General features: G+C 45.3%; 1 protein-coding gene and 1 long non-coding RNA gene across 6 annotated transcripts in view; one reads left to right on the forward strand and one right to left on the reverse strand.

Moving 5' to 3' along the window:
- LOC139799656 (uncharacterized) overlaps positions 1–21,182 on the forward strand; it is a 115,447-nt gene that overhangs the window by 19,003 nt on the left and 75,262 nt on the right. The gene's annotated exons all lie outside the window — the stretch shown is intronic.
- SCG2 (secretogranin II) overlaps positions 659–21,182 on the reverse strand; it is a 31,341-nt gene continuing 10,817 nt past the window's right edge. The window contains exons 1-4 of one of the 5 annotated variants that reach the window (XM_071751793.1): positions 15,556–15,810; positions 14,460–14,557; positions 13,989–14,104; positions 659–3,029 (exon numbers count right to left, since the gene is read on the reverse strand). In XM_071751793.1, coding sequence (XP_071607894.1) covers positions 1,141–3,015 — 1,875 coding nt within the window. In that variant the 5' untranslated portion in view covers positions 3,016–3,029; positions 13,989–14,104; positions 14,460–14,557; positions 15,556–15,810 and the 3' untranslated portion in view covers positions 659–1,140. The other 4 variants (XR_011727390.1, XM_071751794.1, XM_071751792.1 and 1 more) reach the window with 4 other exon arrangements.

A 21,182-nucleotide genomic window follows, 5' to 3' on the forward strand; every position in this document is an offset into this window, starting at 1 on the left:
TCCAGAACATCCATGGAGCTTTTCCAGAACATCCTCTGCAGGTCTTCATAGGAGCTCAAGAGGCATTTCAAGTGCCAGTTTGTATAGTGACCAGCAAAGGTGCTGGGTATACTTACAAACATAAGTAATGGTCATTTCATGGAATGGGAAATAATATTTTTTATTAGATAAAAAAATAAGGGTGAGTTCCCTGCTCACCTTTCCTTGGAGCCTGACTCTTTCTTCATGGCAGACACCATGAGGGATGGTGAAGAACCCATTTGCTGCCCATTTCCTTCACCACAGCTTCCCGGAGCTGCTGCTACTCACAAAAAATTTTGTATTTTTTTAGTACTTTACCATAGAGCCCACCTGAGCTGGACAAGTCATTTATCATCCTCCCTATGCCAAGAATATACAGGGAATTATAGGGAACCCCCAGTTTTCAAAAAAGGTGATGCAGTTACTGCCCTGTGTGATTTCAGCAAGTTCCTCTGGTACACACTACACTTAAAAATAAAAATGTCACCTCGTGTTCCCATGGCCTCGGCAAACCAGGGGTATAAGCTACCAACTTATTCTGCAGTAAAATAATAAACTTCAGAGGAACTATCTGTAGGACATATATGTTTCCATTTCAAATTGCTATGACTTTCAAATGATACAAAGAAACACAATATGTTGTCCAGAAATAATTTATTCATCAACAATAAAACACTGAATAGAAAAAGCCTCTTAAATAAAACTATATATATAATGCTTTTTTTTTTTTTTTTTTTTTTTTTTTGGTACTCCACAAAAACCACTACAGACAGTAACAAAATAATCCAATCAATCTTAAAAATTCGAAATGATAATTGTCACTCTTCATTTATCGTGATTGATTAACAACGCAGAGGTCATTTGTTTACACATCATAGTTTTACTTGATTTCCTTAAGTTGTTCCTTAAAACACTGGAAGCAATTTGATGTTTGCCCCATGATTCATAACATATATAAGTATACCAATAAACAATATAACAGCTCTGAGAAAGATATGCAGACTGTTCAATGGTAAGCAGTCTACCAAAGGTCATTTAGTGGGACAGCAGGGAAAAAAAATCACAACTGAACTGGGATAGAAGTCAACACATCGAAGAGAAATAATATTTGGGTAACAATTACATATTTTCCATTGCCCGTTTAGTAATGTGATCTCTTTCAAGCTCTGACTTCTCCTGTTTCAGGTACTCCAGCACTTTTCCTAGCATATCCTCATCCAGGTACTGCCTGTTCTGTGTGTCATCGCTGTCCCCAGCCATGGAAAGCCTTTTGCTGAGCGAGGCCAACTTGGCTGCCTCCTGCGGGCCCAGCTGCTCCCTGAGGGATTGCTCCAGCCCCTCAGCTTCCTGCAAGTCGCTTTCCGAGGCTGGAACCGGGACCCTTTTCACCTGGTTCATGTTGATCACCTCAGGATATTTGGCCAACACCTTTGCCAAGTAATCGGCCAGCTCTTCGTCCTTCTCGTTCAGTTTCTCGTACTCCATCTGCCTCCTTTCCAAGTCGCTCAGCCAGGCAGCTTTAGGAAACGGGCGTCCTTTCAGTCTTCGGGGAGCGTAAGGCAGCCTTGGCAAATCATTTTCTGGATTAAAACGATTCAGTAAGTAGGAGGGGTTCTGATTAGCGAGGCTGTCGGCTCCCAGGAGACTGACAATATCTTCAATATTGAGGTCTTCGGGTAGGTTTTCGGGCATAACGTTCAGAGGCTGTTTCAGGTACCCATTTTTAGAGATTACATTATTTTTAAATATATCGCTCTGCCCTAGATTGGTTTCAGCAATCTCGTCGAGGTCTTCTGGGAATTCCATGTCCTGCTCAGCTTCCAACCTTTCGCTCTGAAGCTGCTTTTTTTCTCCAGCTTTCAACATGTCTATTAAGTCCTCGGGAGGAATTTGTAAACTCCGTGAGATTTCTATCAGCTGAGCTATAGACTGAGGATTGAATTGCTTATCCAAAAGCATGGGTGCTCTTTTTTCCTCAAGCTCTCCTCCAGTCCTTAGTTTCCTGTTGGCAGCACTGCCCATCAGCCTCTTCAGGTAATAATTCATTAGCTTTGAGACATCCTCTGACATTTGATCTTTATTATCTCTCCTTATTTCATCCTCCAGGAAGCTGAGTTTCCCTGATCTTTTCATTCCATCCTCAATCTCCTCCTCATGTTTGTCAATCTCCTCTTTGCTATCTTTTACCTCTTCCTGGATTTGACTTTCCACTTTTTCCTCTATGGGATTCCAATCTTCCCCTCCGACCACATCTTCGTAGGCGATGTTATTCACTTTATACACATCATCTTCATCATCTGTATACAGTTTCTGGTCCTCATCCACTCTTTCTTTCTTGTGGTTACTTGGTCCTGCCATCTTCCCCAGCTCCTGGAACACGGACTCCAGCGTGGCGAGGCTTTGGGGTGTGTACTGTTCCTCCACTATCTCATTCGTACGCTTGAAAGGACTGTCCCTTGAGCTCTCCTCATAGTGCCCCAGTGGCATTTTGAGGTATTTTTGCCATCTCTCAGGCCACTTGTAAGCCTCATAATCGTCACTTATTCCAGCTGGGAAGTTGCTGTCTGGACTCAGTCCGTAGGGTTTGCTTTCCTTGGGGCCAACCTTTGACTCTTTCTCAGCTTGCCGCAGAGCTTCCAACATGACCTTGACCCACTGGGACTCATCTTCAGTCAGGGAATCCCTGACATTATCTGCCAGCTGGACCTGATCTTTGCTTTCCTTCTGTTGCAGGAGGTAGGGGCCACTTTGATAAGAGCTGTAATCAGGGCTGCTTTCTCCCTTGTTAGCTTGCTTGCGAAGGTCTTCTATGTATTCCAAAGCTTTGATCATGTCAGGATTTGGGAACCTCTGCAAGTTTTTCATCACATAGTCTGGGTCTTTCTGAAGCAACTGATGCTGCTGGAAGGAAGCTGCGTCAACCCCACAGATTACAACAAAGAGAAAGGTGAGAGCACAGGCTGATTCAAGCTGGGAGGTTTTAGGCTTGGCCATGTCTAAAAGATTTCCTTGAAAAAAAGAAAAAGAAGAAAAAAAGAAGCAGTTAACATATGAAGGCAGACTTGGCAAACTGAGAAGCAAAATAGGTATTGATCTTTTAAAGTGAAATTTATCATGGAGAACACCACCAATACTACACATTTTTATTAATTATGGAAATCTAACATAACACATACATGGAAGCCATATATTTTGATGGAAACTTGAGGTTTTCTTAACCTTTCCTATTATTCCTCAGTTCTACTAGAAATTTCTTATTTGTGTGCTCAATGTATTTTATGAACACCAGTTTTTCTAGTGGCAACACCAAACTATAAAATACAAGTACTAGAGCAGCTCGTGAAATGCCCATAGAGAAATCCAGATGTCATTTTGACTGTGAAGACGAAGGTTTCAAATGGTAAAATCAGTATATCCATATATTTAAATGCTGCTCAAAAATTTAATATTAGGACTGCACACAGAATTATGATTTTGTGAGATTGCTTCATGGTGCATCTAATTTCATGCCAGGGTAACACCACTGAATGGTGCTAGACTGCAATAAAATTGATGTAATGAAGTGAAGACCATGGCCTTGCGGGTTTATTTCTGTCATTATTTTTAGTCTTATTACTTACTTTTTTGCTATTTTATTAAATTTTTTTTTTTTTTTTTTATTACAGGCCAATTTTAGTTAGGAGGCTCCATTTTCCTATGGACAATGAGTCCCTTTGTGAGGGACAAACTATAATTTATCACAAAGGTACAACATAATTTGACTGAATCCCTTCAAACTCATCTCAGACATGAGCTGGAGCAGTCTGAGCACTGACTTCACTCATCCATTCATTCATTCCTTCAATTCATTCACCTCAGCAGAAATTCAATCAGGTCCCAGGACAGGCAGAAACGTGACCACTGGCAGAAATGAGCTAAATTCAGTTAAAACAGATGAGCAGAAGCCCAGGTCTGGTCAGTCTGCCCAGCTTACACCAGGCAACAATGCAAAATTAAAATAAGATTTTGACCAGATGAAGAAGATTCCAGCAGTGCTGCCTCTGAGGATACAGCTGCCCAAACCCTGTGGGGACCTGAGCTCTCTCCACCCAGCAAGGAGAAAAAATTTCTGTCACTTATTTCCTGGGAGATGCTCAGGCACTGGTGTGCTGGGGCTGTGAGACAGATCAGACTCTTTTCTGAGCCAGTTACGTGGAGGAATAAAGTACAGTAATGAGAAAGAAATTATAAAGATAGAAAACCATTTTGATTAATTGACCTATTTTGGTTCCTATGGTTTTTGGCTTGGTAAAAGCATCCTTGGGATGCTGGTGATTCACAGCAGGCTGGAAGAGCCATCTATATCACTATTTACTCACTACTGTACACAGAAAGGGACCACGAACGTGCTCGTTTCAGCTCACTTGTAAATTTCTCTCCTGTTCTTGTTCCTAACGTAATGTGACTTCACTAAATAATTAAAGCAGTATTTGTTCAGAGAGCTAATTTTTTCCCCCTCAGGATGCCTGAGCAAGCTGACAACCACAAGAGCAAATGCTTCCCCAAAACCTTTCTGACTGCTCAAGCCTGGATACATCCAAACATTGATTTAATGAAGGATTACTTTGAAACACCTAATTAGAAAGTCCCACCCTCCAGCTCTGAGTTTGCATTGAAACAGAGCAAATGCCTTGTTTTGTTTTCTGGAACAGAAAAGGCACTACCCTAGAAATAAGTGTATATCACCATGAAGAAAAAATACTAAACCAAACCAACAAAAACCCAACACCACTTTGCTATCTAGTGCAGCAAATAAATGAAACAAAGTCTTTATTTCTCACCAGAGGTGCTGGTTATGAATGGAGATGGTTTGGATGAGGGGAGCTGTTCCATGGTTATCTGCTGGGTGCCTCCTGCTTACAGAGACCTGGAATTCATCCCCCTTCCCAGCACACCATCATGTGTTGTTACAGCCTCTCTGAGAGTCACCACCACCCCACTAAAGCCAAATGTGTGTAGCCAGGCAAAGTTTAATGAAGTGTTCCTCAAGGATTTTGCTCAGCTGGATATATCCTTTGCAGGGCTAACAGGTCATTGGCTTATCTCTAGGTGTTTTGGGTGTTTTTATCTCTAGATCAATTTTCACTTCTAATTTATTGGTAGCCAATACTTGAAAGCCTTGTCAAATATCTCTGAGAACCATTTTGTTTAAAAGCTTTGTGTTCAGGTCATAAAATCTTGTCATGAAATGTACTGTGTTATCTAGGGTAAGAGGACTCTTCCCCACTCTCTCAGACTTTAATTTCATATTTTTAAAAAAAAAACACAGAGGATGTTTTAGACTCTCTTTAGGGTCTACATTAATGCATTTTTTATTGTGCCTCTCAAAGGACAATCTGCTAGAAGGTTGTTTCATCTACAGATGGCTAATTGGGAAGCCAGCCTAGGTGGGGAGCACATTTTCTCCTCTATTAGCACCTAACAAACAGGAAAATCATCTCTTGGCCAACAAATGGTGAAGCTGCTATTCACAAAATGAAGTGACCAAATCTACAGCTGAACACGTACAAAGGCAATGCAGGCTGACAGAAGTTCCTGAGAAAGCAGACGAAACAATAAATATCCTTTCTGGGGTGTTTCCATGGTAGCAGTAACTGTCTCTCTTGCTCCCTTTCCTAGCAGTCACCTCTGGTCTGAATTTCATGTTTCCAGTCAACATTTGCGAGGAAAACTCAGAATCTCTCCCACGGATCAGCCCCAGTCCTGAGAGTCTAAGGGGGAATCCAACAGCAGATTCCCATAAGGGAAACAGAAATACATCCCACGCTCTTCCTCCCATCTACTTTTGCAATAAATAATGTGACTGCAGTAAATCTGGAGGGATTTGGCAGCTTTGTTTTGCTTGGTTTCTTTTTGAAGGGTATCTAACCCTTTATCCTCTGCGAGGATAAAACCAGCAACAAAACGAGCATGGGGTGAGGAGAAGGGAAACCCCCAAGCCCCAGGCAGCTCTGGGTGAGGGTGCTGCCTGTTGGCAGCCCAAGGACCGAACCCCTCAGCCCGGCTTTTGACGTGCCGGCGACGGACCAGCCAGCCCGCGGTGGCAGAGCTGTCACACACCTCAGCCGCTGCTGAGCCGCGCATCCCAAATCCCTGCAGCGCTCAGGCGGACCCATCCGCGGATGCGTTCTGCTCCCCGCACCAGCTCCAACTTTCTGCCCTAAGTCGCTCTTTAGCCCAGACCTCTTCTCTTTGCTGCTGGAGTCCCACTCGCACAGCACAGGACCCCCACCCCGTTACCCCCGTTATCCTCGTCCCCCCATCCCGGCGCAGTCCCTACCTGCAGCCACCGCCGCTGCCGCTTTCTCCGCCGCTCTCAGCACCCGGACAGCGCCCGCTTATAGCGCCCGCACCGCGCCTGACGTCACCGCGGCGCCACGCCCGCCCCGGGGACACGGGGATGGCGGGGAGGGCTGGGGTGGGGTGCGGGGGGGGGGACAGTCCCGGGTGTAGGGTGGGGGGACAGTGCAAAAGATGGGGGAGGTGTTGAAAAAAAGGAAATGAAAACGGGGGGGTGTGTGTGGAAGGGGGACAGACGATAAAAAGGGCGGAAAAAAAAAAAAAGACAAAAGGTGGTGGTGGTGGGGAGGGTGGTGGGGAGGAAAAAGAGGATGAAGAAAAAAGGAGGAAAAGAAAAATAGAAAAGTAAAAAAGGAAAAAAAAAAGTGGGGGAAGGCAAAAATAAAAAAAAAAAAAAAAAGGAAAGAAAACAGATAAAAGATAAAAGGGAGAGGGGGCAAAGAAGACAGAGGAAAAAACCAGGGCACAGTCGGTGCCTTCTGGTTCTGGTTCGGCACCCGCTCAGCCCAGGGGCGGTGGGAGCAGGGGCTGGGGGGGGGAACACTTCATTCCCTGATCAACGCCTCAGGCTGGGATGCGATGGGCAAGGCAGCAGCAGGGCCCGGTGCGGGGAGAATTCACCCGGCCAAGCACGGGAGGTCCGGGAGGTCCAACCAGCTGAGAGCATCCTGCCGAGGGCCCGGTGGGTCCAGGGCAGGGGCTGCCACTGCGGCCCCGACACGGAAAGTCTGAAGCAGGGCGGGGAGGCATAAAGGACCCAGCCGGTGCCTCCCTGCCCTGCCCCTGAGCCAGGCTGCCAGGGTTTTGGGGGCCTCCCCCCGACCCCCTGGCTGGGGATGCAGCCAGAGAGGGGCTGCCCACTCGTGACTGCTGCCAGGCAGGGCTGGCCAAGCCCCTGTGGGGTTAATCCGGTGCTCGGCACGGCATGTGCAGCCAGGCCAGTGCCTGCCCACACGGCTCAGCGGGGCGAGAAAATACCACTGCCCCATAAATCATAAAGCATGAACTGGAACACTCTGCTTCAGCTGCTGCTCTGGGTTTTAGCTTGTTCTTTCTGCTTCCTTTCTATTTTAGAAAGGTAGTTTTACTTTGGACTCCTCCCCCCCCACAAAAAAATAAATCTTTCCTGACAATTTTGACCTTTTACAGCATGGAGTGCAAAAAACTAGGATGAATGTACCTTCCAAACTAATACGTGTTACAAAATTAAATTGCAGGGAGAGCAAGGTAGAAATAATTGCAGCTATAAACATGGGCAAAATGACTACTCTTGCTGCATTTGTTATAGTTGAAACAGAGATCTAAGTGCCTCTTGTTTCACCTCATATAGATTTACGAGTAGAATATAGGACTGGGTTGTATGCTGAACCTCTCCAGCAGCAGCTTATTCAGGCCCCAGCTACAACCCAAAATACTTGCTTTGATCACTGGTCCCAGGAAGACAGGAGCAAAATGAGCAGTTATGCTGGGATCCATGACAGCATCCCTGAAAAAGAGAAACAGAAAGGCATCCACTGCTGTGAGCAGAAGGCAAGGTCCCAGTTGCCCCTGAGCAGCTGGGAGCTGTGCTGCTGAACACCACATCCCCCTTCAGCAAGGCTCTGGATTCCCACAAACCACACAGTAGCAGACATTGTTATTGCTATTAAACCTTAGTCCATGGGGAAGATAAACACTGTGACCCCAAAAAAAGCAACAACACGAAAACCAAACCAAACCAAACCAAAAACCCAAGCAGAAAAAATTCTCAGTTCAGATTTTTAGGAATTTTCTTATAGGCATTTCCAGCAGACTCTTGTTCTGCCACCAAACACCTACCATTCATCCAGCACATTCATAACCATGAAATCACCCTGCTGCCCCCCCATCCATCTACCCCTGCTCTTCAGCATCAGTGTGCATTTCAGACATCCCAGATTAATGGGTGCATCACCACGGTTCCTTCCTCTGGTCCTCGACCGCTCACTTGAGATTTAAGCATGTGAAGTCAGGCAGACACTTGGCTTGGGTCTCTGCCTTGGCTATTTTGGGTTCTGTGGAGAAAATTTACCAAAGGGTATTACAATTCAGCTGTCAATTTTACTCCACATCAAAAAGTGTTGCCTGGACAATGTGTTTATGATTGGCTGCATCTGCACAGGCCCATAAGGAAGGGCTTCAGTGACTGCACTTTTTTTTGTTGTTGTCATATCGAGGGTATGGCATTCTTTTTCCTCAGAATGAGTCATGCCACAGAAAATTTGATCTGTTCTGTCATTAGAAGTTCCATGGCATTTTATACAAGAGTAAGATCACATCACAGCATCTCTGAATTTTAGGAAATTGCATTAGAACTAGCTCAATATCAGCTGTTCAACCAGAGGAGTTTGGTAATCCTGTTTTTCTAAGGGCATTCTGACCGTGCTGCATCTTTTTTGTGGATCCTGGGAACAGGCCAGCCAGAAACACAATGATTTCTCTGAACAGCTTGCCTTGTCACATGCTCTACCTCACAGTTATGCATCGTGTGGAGCTAAAAGTTAATCAATCAGACCTGCATCTTACATGCTAACTTAAGAGCAAAGCTTCAAAGAGCTTTTATTTCATGCAAGAAATCGAGCATGGGGTGGGTGGGGAGCTTGACTGCAGCCAACAGAGGCAAGAGGACTCCAGTCCCCTGTGTTGTGTCCCCCCCAGCTGGAAGATCATCAGCTCTAAAGTTAATGAAGGAAGAGAAGTCAGAGAGCTTGAAGTCAGGAGGCAGCAAGGCCTGACAGGGGACAGTCCCTGGGACAGCACCAGCACCAGTGGGTGGTGGTGACATGGAGCACAGTGTCCTGGTGACACCTCCCTCCCACCACACACAGGCAGAGAGTGATCTAGAATCATAGAATCACAGAATGGGCTGGGTTGGAAGGGACCTCAGAGATCATCAAGTCCAACCCTTGATCCACTCCCGCTGCAGTTCCCAGCCCATGGCACTGAGTGCCACATCCAGGTTCTTTTTAGATAACTCCAGGGATGGAGAATCCACCACTTCCCTGGGCAGCCCATTCCAATGTCTGATCACCCTCTCCCTAAAGAAATTCTTTCTAATGTCCAACCTAAACCTCCCCTGGCACAACTTGGGACCTCTTGTGCCCTCTTGTCTTGCTGAGAGTTGCCTGGGAAAAGAGATCAACCCCCCCCTGGCTCCAACCTCCTTTCAGGGAGTTGTAGAGAGTGGATGAGCCAAGGACCTGACAGTCCTGCAAAGGAAATATCAAGCTGAGCAAAACCCTTGAGGAAAGCTTAACTCAACATTGCCTGGCCACACAGGTTTGGCACAACCATCCCAGCAGCACTGTGCTCATCTGGCTGTTGCGGCTCCTTTTAAACACCAAAAGAGTTTGCAGTTCGTGCAGCTCACATCAGCTCTAGCTCTTGCCTTCTCTAATTGGTGTCACCAAAGACCAGCATTGCTTAGAAATCAAGCAGGGTTGTGTCATTATTGACTGTTGTTCCCCTCTTCTTCTGTTTCCAGTGGTAACTAAAAATAATTTGGGATTCATTAGAGTCATAGCATTCCTTGCAGAATAAGTGCCACTGTCACATTTAAAATTCAGTCCATATCTGACTTGAATATCTGAATTTATTCTGTATGTAATGAGAAGGGGGAGTTTTTCTTTCCTCAGAAAAAGTTCACCTGCCATCACAGATAGATTCTTCTAAATTATCTTAATTTTAAAATGCTTTAGCTCTGTTTGGGTCCAACATTAGACTTATTATTTCGTGCTAATCTTGCGTGCTTGGAAGATGAAATATTTTTGTATGCAAATATTTTTTGCCTCCTAAATTTACTGCATAATGAATGCCTCAAATTTCATTACCAAAGCTGTAAGGGGAGGGGGAAATCTAACACTGTATGGAAATGGAAGGCCTTTGCAGTTTGTAACTGCAGTCCTTTAAAAGCATGGATGCCAAGGCAAGTGCCTGGTGGCCATAGGTCACTGGGCTTCATTCCTCTCTGCAATGGCATTAAATAGGTCCAAGGCCAGCCTGACCCACAGCCCTTCCTGAAGGTTTGCTGTGTGCTGTGTAGGGACATTTCAAGAACAGAATTTGAAGTCTGCTAAGAATTCTGACTTCCACCCAGCATTTACCTGTTTGGGATTTCATGCTGCCTACATTTAAAAAAGTAACATTAAATAGAAAGAGGTGCCTTAGGGCAAGACTTGACTTCCACCTCCAAGACCTAGGTGTTTCCAGCTTTGCACTACAGACACACCAACAGCTCACAAGTGTCACCATGTGTACACAGCCTTTCGTGTCACCTGTGGGGTCCCTCATCCCTACCCTGCAGTCTGAACCCCACCCCATCCCTCCAGGGTTCCCTCACCCCACACCGTGCTGCCTTTCTGCACATCTGCACTTCCTCTAGGATGCTTCAGGTTTGGGATAACTGGTGCAGACCCTCTGCTGATGGCAGGGACATGGGAGAGAGAAGCCTCTGCTGGAGGGAGTGTGGAGAAGCAGCAGATGCACCAAGGGGGACAGAGTTTACTGTGATTCTTGTTCCCACGCAGCCCCCAGCCTGAGTCTCACGAACAGGAATAGCCAAACTCCAGCAGATGAAGGAATATATATATTCTCCCATAATCACTGCATTATTTTTATCTCCAGGCCTCCCCCACATACATACTCACATATTTTCTCCCATGGCTCTTCACAAGCCTGTGACATCTGCTTACCAACATTTGGTGTAAAAATACCAGTATCTGCTCTGCAGAGCTGCTCCGAGTGCTACATTTACCAGCCAGTAAAGATCAAGAGGCTCCTGGGAGCTGGCTGGATCAAACTGTCATGATTTCAACACTGTTTTGCGTCAGACAGCAGAATTTAAAGTCAAAACACAGATAGTTCCTAAACTATCTAGAGGAAGACAATGCAAAGCCCTGAGTCATACCCTGCTGAGGGTGAGGAGAACAGATTAATAGACAGCAAACATGAATTAAACCCAGCGGCTCCTTAGAGTCACGCAGCTGCTCCTGGAACCCAAAATAGGATTTTTATTTTTAGTTGCCGAGCATGAAAAGAGGATTTCTTTGCACCTTGCCAAGGAGAAGTGGGGAAAACAATTGTCACTACTGTGGGGCTGGCTCCCCTTTCCTTGACACCCGAGGAGCTGTGCAGCAGAGGGAGGGAGGTTTGATGCTCCCAAGCTGCTGTAGCCATGTGTCACCCACCAGACTTTGCACGGCCCTGGGCATCACTCAGATACAGAAGATGCAGCCCGTGCTCCAGCCCCAACCATCTTTCCTTTGCCAGCACTAAGTAAAAAACAAATAAAAAGTTGATTGCAACTTTTTTGAGGAGCTGTGCTGGCTCCTAAGGGAAGGAGACAAAGCGTCTGTGGCTCGGCAGTTGGAGAAACTGCATAAGTTCACCCCAGATCTTTGGAGATTATTTAACCAAAACCTCTGGATCCTTCAGAGCAGCCATGGCAACAACCAGCAAGAGCAGAGAGCAAAACATTTGCTTTCCAGGCTGAGTGTTGCCTGCCTATATCAAGCTCCTTGGCTGGTGGAAGGGTTTGATGGGGAGCATCGGCCACTTTGGGGTGTTTGGGTCAGCCAGGTTGTGTTCAGCACATATTTTCATGGGAAAATATGAAGGTTTTACATGGGACTGAAAAATTTAGCACAGCAGCAACCTGTACACACCTTTTTGGTGATTTCTTTTCATTTCAAATAAATAAAAAGTAGGCTCACAGATGTGCTTAAGGTTAGTTATATTATCTACTCCTCTGCTAAATCATTTCAGTGAGTCTTCTCTGCAGAAACTTCATGGTCTTGGGGCTAAGCCATTTCTATCCCTTACTTACATTAAAGCCTCATTAATGTTCACATTAATCACTCATAAACATGGAAAAGCTCAGAGATTTTGGATTTCCCTGTCTCTGCCAGAAAAGCTCTATTTTGTTATCTGCTGCTTTGCCTGACAACACAGGCTGGGACTCAGAGTAGCAAAATTGCCACTCCAAAATTAAGATTCCTGTTCTTACTCTTTGTTTTTTGAGAACCCAGCCATTCCCAAAGCATGGACTGTGTTACTTCATGAAGGCAAATGTCCTTCCACCCCCAAGTCAACAACACAGCATATAGGAATCTATCTGCTAAGGGCAGGAGAGCAAACAGCCATGCTCTATTTCCTTGCCATAAAACATTAGCACAGTTTTCTCCAGTATCACCCTTCCTAGTGTCATTAGTTTTCACCGGTGCCATTGCAGCATTTTTTTTTGTGTGCCTACAGGTTTGTCCTTCTTTGCTCAGTATGTGCCTACACAGGTTGAAACCCTATTGTTACAACAATATATTTAGATCTGGGTCAAAACCAAATCCAGCATTTGGTCACGGATGTGACAAGAACACAAAGAAAGAGCCTCGGTGCAACACAGAGCACAGAGCCAACATTATGGGATTTCTGCCTGGAGACAACTCCTACCAGGAAGAGGGCAAAGAGTTTGATTTGGAAGCCCATGTGCACAAGGCAGAATCACTTCCTGTCATGCCCTTTTTTCAAAATGTAAACTAAATTAAAAGTGAATTCAACATAAACATGAGTGATGGTATCAAAACAAGAGCACAAATTCATATTGTCCTGGTGGTTATAGCTATTAGCATTTAGTAAATAAATAAAAAAGATTGAACGTTACATCAGCATTAAATCAGAAAGCTTATACTTTTAGAGTGGAACATTTCTGACTTCAAATTTCAGGATATACAGGCAGGGAGAGCTGGCTGGCTCCAAAGGCAGCTTTGCTGCTTTAGTGATTGCAGGATCAGAACCTCAGTGCAAAAAGCAGAAGCAATGCAGGGTTAATCCTCTACCCCAGCCTTGTGCCAGCCCCCTGCCTGTCCAGCCTCACTGCCTGGAGCAGCTGGGATGTGCTCTGGCATTCCCCTCCACCTCCTGCAGCTCAGCACAACTCCTGTGCTCCCATTTATCAGTTGCCAGAGATACTCCCTGGATGGTGAGAATTTAATGCCCAGATGTGCAGGAGGCACAGTGTGAGCAGCAGGAGAGGGAGAAATCAAGCAAGAGGGTCTGACAGGAGTGAGCTGGCATCCTGCACAGGTGCCAATGGAGCAGTGGCTCTGTCCAACCTGGGATGGGGTGGGTACTGCTGGGACACAGCACAACACATCTGTCCCTTGAGAAGATGAAGATCTTTGCTAACATCTGTAATTTGTTTTTTCTTATCATTCAGCCCTGAAAAGCTCTCTTGGATTAGAGAAAAAGTTCCAGGCAGGCCACACTCTTCTCTAGCAAAAGTCAAGTTGTAAAAGGTGAAACTGCTTCCCCAAATGGGCTGCAATCCACATAACTTGTAACACCTCCACAAGCTGGAAAGGACACTCACTTGCCCCTCCAAACTGTTTTAGGCAGCACTCTTGCCTCTCTCTCTCAGCCATCAGAGCCTTGATTGGCAGGTAAAATCCATAGAATCAGAAGAAAATGCAGTATTCTTCCCCTAGGGCAAATCTCTGCTGCCAAACTCAGGGCCAATGCATCCAGCCACAACCAGCAGGGTTGCACAGAAACCCACAGAAACCCACTCCAGGCTGAGCTGCCAACACTGGGTAAAGCAGATGTGCCCATCCACTGACCTGATTTCCTGCAGAGGGGGAAAGCCAAAGAGGAGGAGGTTTTCTCGTGGTCTTCCAGGAGCAGCACGTGGGTCTCTCACTCCCAGCCTCATCTGCAGCCTGTGTCAGGACAATCCCTGTGGGAATGGGAAGCTGGATGTTATAATTCAGGAAGGAAGAGGGTGCCATAGCAGGTAAGTTTAGGAAGGGACAAATGCCCAGTGAGAAAGTAGCCCATCCACTCTCTTGTCTGAATATTGGCCCAAGCAGGTTATGGCTACAGGCATCTCACTGAGCACTCCCAGCTTAAGCACAAGATCATTTTTTTTTTCTGCCTCAGAATGGAAGAATTGAGAAAAAAATTGGATACATGTTGAAGAGTAGATGGAGGACATAGATTCTGTACTAGGAAAGATAAAACGTACAGCCTCTTTTATAAAATATTAAACATAAGCTATTTTTCCAATCAAATGAAATGTACTGAAAACAAACCCTTTGTATCCAGGGATCCCTGCAGGTGACAGAAGGCTTGTCATGAAAATAGCTGCTTGAGTGCTGGGCTAATCATTCAGATTCAATAGGATTCAAATCTGGAAGCAAACAGACACACTGTATCTCACCCCAAATATGCAGCATCCTCACTCTGGATATTTTCTCCCACATACATCTAAAAATCAAGTTGTGAAATCTATAGACCCAGCTTATTCCTGCCTTGCTGGCCAGACCTTGCAGGCAGGGCTGGGGCTGCAGGAAATGCACTTTTCCAGGAGGACAGGAGAGAGTTATTGGCTTCTATTTACAAGTGCTTGCACTTAAGCCCCCTCTCTTCCCTTCACACTGGGCTTTTCAGCTGCGTGGGGCAGCTGACCTTTGTGTCCAGGCACATCATGTCAGCATTGTGACAGCCCAGATAATATTATTTTGCATTTGCCTGGTGGCAGCACCATGGATTTATGAGATTTTGGCCATAGCTTCCCTGGTGGCATCTTCATTCCACACCTCATGGCTTCAAGACTGAGCAGACTTCCCAGGTGCAGGGACACCAGATCTACTCAAGAGACTTAGGTCTCTCCATTTTCACTCTTAATGCTGTAATTTTTCTACCACTTCTGCTTCACCACCTTAGGAAGCTGCCTAGTTCACCTGTAGCTAAAACCAACCCAAATTTCAGTGATGATCTCTCCTGTACAGGGCACTGTGATTGGGGAAGGACAGGATCAGCCTGACCTGGTTTCCATCACCCTGGCAGCCCTTTCTTCTGAAGCAGTCCTGCTGCTGAAGCACTGTCCTGTGCTGCACACCATCCCCCTGGGTCCATCCCACCAGCAGTAGGTCTGAACACACAGGAAAGCAGCACCCAGGAGTTGCTCACAAATAATGAGCTTCATCCTCCAGAGGACTCAGTGGCCACCTTCCAAAAACTGACAGGTATCCTGTAATCTGTGCCTACTGCATTTGGCACGATGCTGGGCACCTCAGAAGTGGCCTGGTGCATCCAAAATAAATTGAAAATCAAGGCAAAAGCAATTCATTGCAGCTGTTTAAAATCAGATCACAAAGCACCACAATAAATTACTGTCAGCCTTACCTAGAGCATGGTTTGTGGATGCCCCTGCAGATGTGGGGTCAACAGGGATTGGTTTGGCTGGCTGTAGTTTTCCTCTAGTGTACCTCAAAGCTGAATCAAAATCCCCGAGGCTACATCAAGAGCTGGAGATCTTGCCTGAAGAACTGGATGGGTTACTTGTCCAGGCAGGAAGGTTTTCTCTCTCTGTTGCAGATGTAATGCTGAGGAGGTTTTCAAGCCTACACACCTGTTTCAAAATATTACTAAACGAAAACCAAATAAACAAAACCAAACACAACCCTTCTGGGCTGATGTTGCTTGCCTTAAATCAGAAAGCCACAGCCATGGATGCTTGGTGAGCCAGGATCTTGGTTCCTCCTGAATGCTGCTGCAGGGATGTACCTCAGGCTGCACACAACGTTCCCTGCTGCTGGGCTTCTCTCTCAGGCTCTGGCTGCCAAAACTCTCCCAGCTCCCTGGCTGGTGCTACAAGGCTCCCCTGGATGATTCTAACCCTGGCACACAGAACTCCTTTTCTCATTCCTCATCTTCTCTTCAACAAGGGCCCAGCAGTGGCTGGTGGGGTCAGGCTTGGTCCTGTGTAGAAGGATTCCTGCCCTCACTGCCAGGCTTTGCAAAGGGTGTCAGGTCCCATTTTAATGTCGTTTTTGTAGAATAAGGGTATTCTGTCCAGCAAGGGAAGAAATGGGAAGGAATAACTGTAATGTGTGAGGAGGCACAGCAGGAATTGGGAAGTGAAAGGCACAGTTCCACTGTCAGGGATGCAGCTGCAGGGATGGAGGCAGCACAGCTGGGAGGATGGATGCTCCTCTGGAGACCAGGAGGGCCAGGAGCTCTGGACTGGAAAGACCAGATGGTGCAGGAGCAAGGAGGGAGTATTGAGTCTCTGTCTCAGGCTCTGTGCCAAAGAGGTGGGACCAAGGGTAATTAGGCTGATGAATACTGACATTAAAGGTATGAAATAAGGCTTACAATATAAGAGAAGTCTTAGAAAAGGTAAGTGGAAATGAGAAGCTGGACACAGCAAATCCCAGGACACTTCAGCTGCAGGGAAGCAGAAATGCATGAACCTGTTCCCAAAGGTAAAGCCATACATACCATTGCAGTTATGTTCCCTCACCTATACCCACCAAGTACATATCTGAATTACAGCCATTTATTTGCATTTAAAAAGCAATAGAATTAAAAGTAAACACTTCAGTTGTTATAAGAACAGATAAATTTGGAACACACACAAAATTACAAACAAACCTATCTTTTAAGCAGCAGTTAACTGTTTGCTAAATGAGAGCCCTTAACCATGACTTTTAAATAGTGTTGACAATTTTTAAGTCTAAGTTTGCATCACTCAGAGCTACTTAAAGAGCCAGGGCTCTATTGCCAGTCAGCAGCATCAAGGTGGTGTTAGCCTAGAAACCAAGAAGAAATGCAGAGGCTTTTCTGTGCCAGCACCGTCAGACAAAACCGAACAAAATCTCCCTTTAAAATCATTCCAACCAAGTCAAACCACTCCCTTTACCAACAGTGACATTGTAAAAGAAAAGATACCAAGTAACAAAGAAATGTTTTCAGCCAAACAGATCCTGAAACAGGGTTGCGAGTTGGATTGCTAAGTTGGTCACTGAAAACAACACCAAAAAGGTGTCCAGGAGCCCCTGATAAATGTGCTATCTCCTCATGGCTCTGTTGCCTTTTATCTGAGGGCTGATCTGACCCATGGAGTAGCTGTTGCATTTATACTGTGCCTTGTTCCTGAATTCATAAAGCAACATGAGTTTTAATAATGCTGAGCAACTCTTGCCTTACATATCAGCTGCATTATCTTAAAGAAGAAGGACCATCAATCACCCACATATGCAGAAAATCATACACACCCTATAGGCTGGTGGTTTGGTTTTTTGTTGTCATTTTTTTTAGACAGAAAAGCAAAGCATTTCAGCTCTGTAATTTTCTAAGTCCTTGAGTCCTTGAATACTGCAGAGAAAAGTTCTGAGATGAACCTGCCTCTCAGTGAGGTCTCAGATTACTTCTAGTATTGTAAATCATTCATCTCCAAAACTTATTTTCAAGTGTCTTGTGAATTCAGAGCTGTCTTGCAAAGCTCTTGCCATTCCTACACATTCCTGTCTGTGTTATTTAGAGACTACCAACAGCCCTGGTAGGCTGAAAAAAAAGTGGAACGGCTGTGATATAAAAACAAATCCAGCTCTGAAATAGCATCCTAAAAAGAATCAAGAGTTGTTGTTTTGCTTGTCTATAAGCCAAGCAAATCCTCTCCAATGCATGGATAGAGCAGATAGACACAAATGCCATAAAGAACAAACGCAGCACTTGGATAAAGGGGATGGGTAAATTAACATTTCACAGACCACCTTGATGCTGATACCTCCTAACATCTGTTTTTCCTGTGATCTTAACTCTCCTTCATCACGTTTTTGTAGTATTCTCTACTGTGTCTAACAGAATGAAATCCTGGCTGGGACCAGCAGAATTTGCTGTGAATTATTTATTTTCCACTCTTTCTGGCTGCAGAAGGATTAAGCCATTTTACTGGTCTGTGAAAACATACATCATCTTTTAGTCTCATTTTCTTCTGGCCTGTAGTTCAGATTAAAGATTAGAAACTATGTACACAGGAACCTATCCCACTGCTTCTTTCATCCTGATTTGTGCCAACTGTTCTTACCAACCTTCCCATGACTGTCTTGAAGACTTTTGTGAGCAGTCCAAGGCATAAGTCAAGGTCTTGGTGGCCTAGCTGACAAATGACAGTAACTCTGGGGCCATCCTATTAATATTATAAGAACAAAAGGTCTGCAAGATATTCGCCACTGTATTTTTTACCCCGAGGTCTTTTGAATGTCTGCCTTTGCAGAAAAGTCATATTACAGACACAAACATTTCCTTGACCCATCATTTGCTCCTCTATAATGCAATCCTGACATATTTTAAGGAGGCTTGCTCACATCTTAAGAAGAGGAAAAAATAAAAATAAGAAAAAAGGAAAGATATTAATAAGAATCAAAGACTTTTCAACGAATACAATCAGCTGCCATTATTGACCTCTTGCACTATTTTAAAACTTACATTTCAAGGTGTGCAAGTCAGAGGCAGGCAGACAGCTCACTTGCCAGACTGAGGAGAGAAAGAGAAGTTTCTGAAACAGGAGTGCTCACTTTTGTGCTGACGCATTGGCAGCAGAGCATTAGTCAGCCAGGCAGAGAGTTTCCATCTAATAAGGTGCATTAGCATGCAGTGCCTGGCTACACTCTGATCTGAAGCTGAGCAAGGCAGGCTCCTTCTCTCCAGCAACTCAGACTGATGCATTCTCCCCAGCCTTACAGAAAAATAACCATGAAATATTAATCATTTCCTATTTACAGCTACAACTGTCACTAATGATGTAGCTCTCTCATGTACAACCTCTAGCTCCAAAACTGCAAAAAGGAAGGCAGCAAATGCTGGCTGCTTCCCAAGTAAAGCCAAAGCCTGGGCTGGACAAGCCTCGTGGCTGTCTGTAGGAGCAAGGACAAGAGTCCCACAGGGTGGGTTCTGGCACTGGCACCAGCAAACCCACACTGGCTCATCCAGTAAGCACCACCATGCTACTGGTGCATTCAGCCCTGTATTCCTGTATTCCAGTGAGTTCCCTGTTCAGAATGAAGAGAATGCTGCCAAGAAATACTCACAGAGCTCTGTGTGAAGGGAAGCAGTTGATTGCCCTGCAGGTCAGACAACACTCCCATTCCTTGATGGCAACAAGCAGCAGCTTGGATTAAGAAAACACAGCAAATGGGCTCCCATATGCTCAGCACGTGCATATGGCCCTGTTGAAGGATCATCCTGAAACCTCCGTGTGAGTTTGGAAGCTGTTCATCCAGGGATCAGACTCAATGCCCCGTGACTTTCAAGGCCTGTCCTTCATCTGAAAGAGAGAATAATGAGAAATCATTTCTCTGGATAGCTGCTATGCAATCCAGAGCAGGAAAGCTATTTGCATGCAGCAGTCGTTGCCATTTCACACATGCAGTTCTCTGGCAGTCAAACCCTCTCAGTAGATCTTTCAGAGACTGAGGGAAAGAAATTAAATCAGCTGTTTGCTACAAATAACTCACCCAGTTGTACCTGACATGGTGCTGCCTCCTAACTGGATATTGTCAATGCTCTGAGCTGTGCCCTATAGCCAGGAGCCCAGGACATAAAACCCCGTGTGACATCCTAAGATGCACACTTTGCTATTACATGCTGCTGCAAACGGGCCAGGAAAATCCAATTCTTCACACAGAGGAAACAGAGGAAGAAAAAAGCACTCCCAAACTAAAAGTAATGTTTGACAGACAGAATCAGGTGATCCAGACCACAAGAACTGCACTGAATGGCTGTAACTGGGACATTTTGGGATTTGATGACTGTCATTACCTACGATCAAATAAATTTTCAGTCATGTATTTTTGGGGCATTGTTATGGTCTGCAGGTATCTTCTGTTGTCCCTACCCATGCAGGGGGGCTGTAACTACGTGGTCCCTTCCAGCCCTGGACATTCTATGATTCTGATCTGACATATTTTATCTGAAGAGCCCCCTTCTCAGAAAACAGCATTTGTTTTATGAGTACTTTCCTGGAACTGTGTGATTTCATAACATTTTATCCTTTTGATACTATGGAGACAATTTTTTACATAGAATCAAAACATTCAACTATTACCTCTGTTATCATCACCAGGAACTTCTTGGAAACAGGGATGGGGGAAGCCTTTGTAATCAAGCTGCCATCTGCTAAGTCTAAATCTCAGTCTGAATAATTGTTGCAAACCACTACCTTGAGCCATTGCATTGAAACCAAGCTTATTGGGCTGAAAAAAAACCTTGAAATACTTTCCAGGCACTGTCCTAGCAACCTAGAGGTTGCTCTCCAGTGTTTGAAGTCAAAGCATAGGTTTGTTGTCCATCAGTACTCCCCCATGTCCCAGCCAAGGCATCCAGGTTGGATGGAGACTTTGGAGAAAGTAAGCAGTGTTTACAACCTTCCTGCCTGTACATAGGATCTGTGAGTGTGAGGTCCAACAAACCATCTTGAATTCTTAAGACCATCCTTCTCCAGTTATCTCCAGCTCAGTGCCAAGAAACACTCCTAAGACCCAATCACTGAAAACAAAACAAATTAGAATCATAGAATGATAGAATCATAGAATTGGCTGGGTTGGGAGGGACCTCAGAGATCATCAAGTCCAACCCTTGATCCACTCCCCCCGTGGTTCCCAGCCCATGGCACTGAGTGCCACATCCAGGCTCTTTTGAAATATCTCCAGGGATGGAGAATCCACCACTTCCCTGGGCAGCCCATTCCAATGTCTGATCACCCTCTCCCTAAAGAAATTCTTTCTAATGTCCAACCTAAACCTCCCCTGGCACAACTTGAGACCTCTTGTGCCCTCTTGTCTTGCTGAGAGTTGCCTGGGAAAGGAGACCAATCCCCCCCTGGCTCCAACCTCCTTTCAGGGAGTTGTAGAGAGTGATGAGGTCTCCCCTGAGCCTCCTCTTCTCCAGCCTCAACACCCCCAGCTCCCTCAGCCTCTCCTCATAGGATCTGTGCTCGAGTCCCTTCACCAGCCCAGTTGCCCTAAAGG

Source organism: Heliangelus exortis, chromosome 9 (assembly GCF_036169615.1).
Source record: "Heliangelus exortis chromosome 9, bHelExo1.hap1, whole genome shotgun sequence".
Lineage (NCBI taxonomy): Eukaryota > Metazoa > Chordata > Aves > Apodiformes > Trochilidae > Heliangelus > Heliangelus exortis.